We start from the raw sequence: 7,436 nt of genomic DNA, 5'->3' as shown, positions 1-7,436 counted from the left end.
GTTAGACCCCATTGGGAATACTGTGTCCAGTTCTGGAGACCTCACTTACAAAAAGATATTGCTAAAATTGAACGGGTCCAAAGATGGGCTACAAAAATGGTGGAAGGTCTCAAGCATAAAACCTATCAGGAAAGACTTCATGAACTCAATCTGTCTAGTCTGGAGGACAGAAGGGAAAGGGGAGGGGACATGATCGAAACAATTAAATATGTGAAAGGGTTAAATAAGGTTCAGGAGGGAAGTGTTTCTAATAGGAAAGTGAACACAAGAACAAGGGGGCACAATCTGGGGTCAGTTGGGAGAAAGATTAGAAGTAACGTGAGAAAATATGATTTGACTAAAAGAGTAGTAGATGCTTGGAACAAACTTCCAGCAGACGTGGTTGGTAAATCCACAGCCACTGAATTGAAACATGCCTGGGATAAACATAGATCCATCCTAAGATAAAATACAAGAAATAGTATAAGGGCAGACTAGATGGACCATGAGGTCTTTTTTTGCTGTCAATCTTCTATGTTTCTAATGTGGCCTACAGCCCCCCCCACTCCCACGCCTGTCCAAAGCTGGACAACCTTGGGTTACAACTGCAGCTAAGAATTAACACTGACCTGTAAAGACATTTGGCCCCATAACTGGCTACTTTGCTGTGGTCTTCCCTGAGCTTTTATCCTTCACCTCTTCCTCCTGTTTCTTCTCTTCGTTCTGTGGATGAAGGGAAGACATGTGAATGGGGTTAAGAGCAAACATTCTCCTTCATATCAAAAGCTGGTCTCCATTTCCAACTGCTTGCAATTGCTGACCAAATTTAGCAATGACATTTAGACTTTGTTGTGGTTAGCTCTGGCCCTGCTCCTGCCCCAAGGACTGTGGATGTGGGGGAGACATCCACATGCTGCAGGCCTGTTTTGCCCCCGGTGGAATCTGATGATGAAGGCTCCTCTGACCAAGAAGACATGAGTGACAGGGAGGAGGAGAGTGGGGCAGACAGCTCAGAAGGAGATCAATTATCTAGCTCCTCCTTGGATTCAGAACAAGAGTTAATGATACAGCCACGCATGCGGAGAGCGATGCATAGGCAACAACAACTGAGAGATTATTATCAAAGAAAATGAGGCCACCTGTGGTTGGGTGGGGCTGTGGTCATTAGTGAGGCTGCTATAAATAGCAGCCTGTGGGTTTGGCCATTGTGGAGGATTACCTGATCATTGTGTTTCATGACTGCTTTACTGACTTTGACTTTTTGTGTGCTGATTTTTCCCCGCTTTGAAACTAAACCAGAGCAAAGTGTGTTTCACTTTGTGAAAGAAGAAGGACTGTGAATTGCCTCACAGCTGCAAGCTAAGTATCACAGAACTGATAAGGGACTTGTACAAATTACCAGTTTGTTTGGAGACGAGGGCTCTTGGCTATACCAAAAGAGGGCTTGGTTTAAGTGAATTTTCATTATAAAGAACATTGTTTTGAATTTTCAAACGTGTGTTTTGTCTGAACTTTGTACCTGTGAATTTTTGGGAGGATTCTACCAGAGAGCCCGACAGAACAGACAGCATACACATACATGGTTTTTATGAAGAGACCGGACAGTCCCTTGTCTGGATTGGTATAGGACTCCCGCTTGAATTAGAATTCCAATTCTCTTTTTCTGTTATTCTCCGGCAGTGATGGACACTGTCCCAACCCAACCCAAACCAAAAACCATCTTGGATAGTTCTACACACATGGGGATCTATCACCACTGAAGATACCCAGAGGTTTTATCTAGCTTTCCCTGCTAGACTATTGCTGTTGTTTTATGTCCACTGCTCACCGGAAATACGTCACGAATTATGAACGAGGATGGCGACTTGTCCAAACCGAGGTCATTTTCTTGCAGCCGAGTGCTGTAATTCTGTTTCTCTCGCCCCCAATTTTTGGCAGATTCTGCCAACTGCAGCAAAGAAGAGAAACACTTAGAGTCTTAGAGCCCCAATGATGACATACAGTTAGAGGCCGTGGGGCCTCTCTAGGAATCTCCTGGGAGGAAACAGGGCCGGAAAAGGCGGGGGGGAGGAAACAGGGCCGGAAAAGGCAGAGAGAAGCCTCCGTGGGGCCTCTCTAGGAATCTCCCGGGAGGAATCAGGGCTGGAAAAGGTGGGGAGAAGCCTCCATGAGGCCTCTTTAGGACTCTCCTGGGAGGAAACAGGGCTGGAAAAGGCAGAGAGAAGCCTCCGTGGGGCCTCTCTAGGAATCTCCCGGGAGGAATCAGGGCTGGAAAAGGTGGGGAGAAGCCTCCGTGGGGCCTCTCTAGGACTCTCCTGGGAGGAAACAGGGCCGGAAAAGGCAGAGAGAAGCCTCCGTGGGGCCTCTCTACGACTCTCCTGTGAGGAAACAGGGCCGGAAAAGGCAGAGAGAAGCCTCCGTGGGGCCTCTCTAGGAATCTCCTGGGAAGAAACAGGGCCGGAAAAGGCGGAGAGAAGCCTCTGTGGGGCCTCTCTAGGAATCTCCTGGGAGGAAACAGGGCCTCCACCCTCGCTGTGGTTTCCCCAATCGCACGCCTTATTTGCTTTCACATTGATTCCTATGGGAAAATTGCTTCTTCTTACAAACTTTTCTACTTAAGAACCTGGTCGTGGAACAAATTAAGTTTGTAAGTAGAGATAAGTTTTGGGACTTCTCAACGTCAGCAACTTTAAGATGGGTGGACTTCAACTCCCAGAATTCCCTTGTTGATGAAGACTCCTAAGTTGCTGATGTTGAGAAACATTGGTCTGTCTGAACACAGATGAAGAGTGGTTGGATCTCATTGGGGTTTAAGAGGAACATTTGGGAAGAGATTGTGTCAAAACTTCATGCCAGGGAGAGGACCATTACCTGGCGTTCCAAGGCAAGGATGCGTGCCTCGGCCTTCTCCAGCTGTGAAACCAAGGACAGCTTTTCTGAGCTGGTTGCAAATGTATCCTGGGGAGGAGAACATCAATAAGGGTTTATGGTTCGCAGATGGAGGAGAAACCCAAGAAAATAGACTTACAATCCTGGGCCTAGAAAGCCTAGAACTACGGTGTCTAAAACATGATTTGAGTATTGCCCACAAGATCATATGCTGCAACGTCCTACCAGTCAATGACTACTTCAGCTTCAACCGGAAAAACACAAGAGCACGCAACAGATTCAAACTTAATACGAACCGTGCCAAACTTGACTGTAAAAAATATGATTTCAACAATCGAGTTATCAAAGCATGGAACTCATTACCGGACTCAATTGTGTCAACCCCTAACTCCCATCACTTCTCCCTTAGACTCTCCACGATTGACCTCTCCAGGTTCCTAAGAGGCCAGTAAGGGGCGTACATAAGTGCACTGGTGTGCCTTTCGTCCCATGTCCAATTGTCTTTCTTTTCTTTCACCTATCTTATATATTCTCTTCCTGTCATATATCCTCTCCTCTAAGCCCACTTTCACCCTTTTTATATTATCACATGTCTATTTTCTTCCTATGTACTTGCATATTGGACAAATGAATAAAAATAAATAAATAGATTCAAATAAAGATTCAAGTGGTTTTGGGTTACAAAGGGCCCATCTTTGTTGTTCTTTCTGCACCAACTCAGGAAGTTCCAACTGCCCAAGGAGCTGATGATCCAGTTCTACAGAGGAATCATTGGGTCTGTCATTGGCCCTCTATCACTGTCTGGTTTGGTGCTGCAACCCAACAAGACTGACACAGACTTCAGAGCAGAATCAGAGCAGCAGAAAAAACAATGGCTGCCAACCTGCCTTCCTTTGAGGACCTGTAGACTGCACGAGTCAAAAAGAGGACAATGAAAATATTTACTAACCCATCACATAAAGTAAACTTTGAACCTGGTGAAAATTGAACTGCTGGTAGTGGGCAGAGTAAGCCTGCAATACTGCATTCTAACCATTGCACCAGGAAGGAAGGAAGGGAGGGAGGGAGGGAGGGAGGGAGGGAGGGAGGACAATAGTAATAGCACTTATTTATTTATTTTATTTTATTTATTAGATTTGTATGCCGCCCCTCTCCGAAGACTTGGGGCGGCTAACAACAATATAAAAAGACAATGTAAACAAATCTAATATTAAAAATAATCTTAAAAACCCCAATTTAAAGAACCACTCATACATACAAGCATACCATGTATAAATTCTATAAGCCTAGGGGGAAGGGAAATTTCAATTCCCACATGCCTGACGACAGAGGTGGGTTTTAAGAAGCTTGTGAAAGGCAAGGAGGGTGGGGGCAACTCTGATATCTGGGGGGAGCTGGTTCCAGAGGGTCGGGGCCGTCACAGAGAAGGCTCTTCTCCTGGGTCCCGCCAATATACTTCTTCACAGTGCTTTACCGCCCTCTCTAAGCAGTTTGCAGAGTCAGCCTCTTGCCCCCAACAATCTGAGTCCTCATTTAACCCATCGTGGAAGGATGGAAGGCTGAGTCAGAGGGTCTTACCGGTAAGGCCTGTTGCTGCAATATGATGGGGGAACGAAAATTTGATTTCCCCAGTTCATCCCGTAGCCTCATGTTCTCCATCAATAGTGTAGAGTAGACATCTTTGGACCAGTTGTCACCTGAGCAAAGTTAAAGTATGTGATGGTCAACAAGAAAAAAATGACTTCAGTAACCGAGTTGTCGAAGCGTGGGACTCATTACCGGACTCCATAGTGTCATCCCCAAACCCCCAACACTTTACCCTTAGATTATCTACAGTTGACCTCTCCAGATTCCTAAGAGGTCAGTAAGGGGCGAGTACAAGTGCACTAGAGTGCCTTCTGTCCTCTGTCCTATTGCTCTCCTATATCTCCTATACCTTTCTTCTATTCCTATATCTCTTCTTCTATTCTTTCATTGATATGTTCTATTACTATATCTTCTTTTCTATTCTTTCTTAGATATATTTTACTATGAGTATCTCCTCTATAACCTTCATCATGTATTTTACTATGTGTATATAGATATATACCCACTGAAACCCTCCTTGTGTATTGGACAAAATAAATAAATAAATAAATAAATAAATAATATATTTAAATATATAATATATTCTTCTAAGTGGAGACCCCATCGTAAGACACTTTTTTTAGTACGGTACTCTTGCAATAAACAAAAAGTTACAAGTGGGAGACGATGTGTAATTTCTCATCAACTTATTCCCTTGTGTATTGGACTAACTAACTAACTAAGTAAATAAGTAAATAAGTAAATAAGTAAATAAGTAACTAAGTAAATAAGTAACTAAGTAAATAAGTAACTAAGTAAATAAGTAAATAAGTAACTAAGTAACTAAGTAAATAAGTAACTAAGTAACTAAGTAAATAAGTAAATAAGTAACTAAGAAAATAAGTAACTAAGTAACTAAGTAACTAAGTAAATAAGTAACTAAGTAACTAACTAACTAACTAACTAAGTAAATAAGTAACTAACTAAGTAACTAAGTAACTAAGTAACTAAGTAAATAAGTAACTAAGTAAATAAGTAACTAACTAAGTAAATAAGTAAATAAGTAAATAAGTAACTAAGTAAATAAGTAACTAAGTAAATAAGTAACTAAGTAAATAAGTAAATAAGTAACTAACTAACTAACTAACTAACTAAGTAAATAAGTAACTAAGTAAATAAGTAACTAAGAAAATAAGTAACTAAGTAAATAAGTACGGTAACTAAGTAACTAAGTAACTAAGTAACTAAGTAACTAAGTAACTAAGCAACTAAGCAACTAAGCAAATAAGCAAATAAGTAAATAAAAATAAAAATAAATAAATAAATACATAAATACATAAATAAATACATAAATAAATACATAAATAAATACATAAATAAATAAATAGAAGGAAAGAGCTTCGTTAAGTACCAAGAACAGAAATGGGTTTTACCCAGCAATTTCGTTCAGAACGGCAGCCAAATCTCTTGGGAACGAAGATGTTGTGGTTTACTTACCAGATGTTTTGGCTACCTCTACAAATGAGCTGTCTTTGATCCGTTCGTTCATCTTCCCTTCCAGCATCCTCTCCATCCTCTCGATTACCTTTTCGGGGAAAACGGGTGAGCGTAAATCTCCAGGAAAAGGCCCATTCCCTCTTCCTTAAGGACACCCCCCTCCCCTGCCCCATTGCCGCCAAAGGTCTCAGATAGTAGCCCTGACCTTTTCCTGCTGCTTGACTGCATTTTCAAGATTCTGCATCTTGGAGACCTTGGCTTGGTATTTTTTAAGCACCATTTGCTGTTGTTGGTGGGCTTTTTGTAACATCACCAGGTCTTTTTCTCGGTCATTTTTCTATGGGGAGGCAAATAAAATGAGAATAAGAGAGAAATTCATCAGTTTGGGGCAGGGGGCAGGATCTAACTTACATCGCACATGACCTTTAAGCCCCCCCGGTCATGTGATTGACAAGCCACTCCCACCTGGTCACATGGCCAGCAAGCCACTCCTACCTGGTCACATGCCTCCCAAGGACAATTCCATCTGTCTGTCCATTACCCTGGAGGGGGGAACTACTGACCCCCTCAGAGAGAGTTCGCAACTTGGGCATCCTCCTCGATCCACAGCTGACATCGGAACATCATCTTTCGGCTGTGGCGAGGAGGGTGTTTGCCCAGGTTCGCCTGGTGCACCAGTTGCGGCCCTATCTGGACAGGGAGTCACTGCTCACAGTCACTCATGCCCTCATCACCTCGAGGTTCGATTACTGCAATGCTCTCTACATGGGGCTGCCTTTGAAAAGTGTTCGGAAAGTTCAGATCGTGCAGAACGCAGCCGTGAGAGCCATCGTGGGGCTTCCAAGATTCGCCCACGTTTCTTCAACACTCCGTGGCTTGCATTGGCTGGGCCGATTGGTTTCCAGTCACAATTCAAAGTGTTGGTCATGACCTTTAAAGCCCTACATGGCATTGGACCAGATTACCTCTCGAACCGCCTGTTACCGCACAAATCCCAGCGACCGATAAGGTCCCACAGAGTTGGCCTTCTCTGGGTCCCGTCGATTAAACAATGTCATTTGGCATGCCCCAGGGGAAGAGCCTTCTCTGTGGCGGCCCCGCCCTCTGGAACCAACTCCCCCTGGAGATTAGAACTGCCCCCACCCTCCCTGTCTTTTGTAAACTACACAAGACTCACTTATACCGCCAGGCATGGGGGAGTTGAGATATTCCTTCCCCCTAGGCCATTACAATTTATGCATGGTATGTTTGTGTGTATGTTTGGTTTTATAATAAGGGTTTTTAGTTGTTTTAGTATTGGATTGTTACATGCTGTTTTTATCATTGCTGTTAGCCGCCCCGAGTCTACGGAGAGGGGCGACATACAAATCCAATAAATAAATAAATAAATGACCAGCAAGCCACATCCACACAATAAGCCATGCCCACACCGCGGCAGTAAAATTTTGGGCAGCCCATCACTGTGTAAGAGGACACGACATGCTCCTAGACCAGAGGTGCTACCC

The 7,436-nt window shown here is 43.4% G+C and overlaps 1 protein-coding gene across 1 annotated transcript in view; it reads right to left on the bottom strand.

Moving 5' to 3' along the window:
* Positions 1-545: 545 nt before the first annotated feature.
* The window catches only part of CCDC33 (coiled-coil domain containing 33), a 105,175-nt gene continuing 98,284 nt past the window's right edge, over positions 546-7,436 (bottom strand). The window contains exons 19-24 of the mRNA XM_070762765.1: positions 6,137-6,268; positions 5,932-6,019; positions 4,447-4,565; positions 2,851-2,937; positions 1,808-1,927; positions 546-702 (exon numbers count right to left, since the gene is read on the bottom strand). Coding sequence (XP_070618866.1) covers positions 637-702; positions 1,808-1,927; positions 2,851-2,937; positions 4,447-4,565; positions 5,932-6,019; positions 6,137-6,268 — 612 coding nt within the window. The 3' untranslated portion in view covers positions 546-636. The remainder of the gene's footprint in view (positions 703-1,807; positions 1,928-2,850; positions 2,938-4,446; positions 4,566-5,931; positions 6,020-6,136; positions 6,269-7,436) is intronic.

This window comes from Erythrolamprus reginae, chromosome 10 (genome assembly GCF_031021105.1).
Source record: "Erythrolamprus reginae isolate rEryReg1 chromosome 10, rEryReg1.hap1, whole genome shotgun sequence".
Lineage (NCBI taxonomy): Eukaryota > Metazoa > Chordata > Lepidosauria > Squamata > Dipsadidae > Erythrolamprus > Erythrolamprus reginae.
Note: the sequence above shows the minus strand (reverse complement) of the source record. Positions and strands in the feature narration are given on the sequence as shown.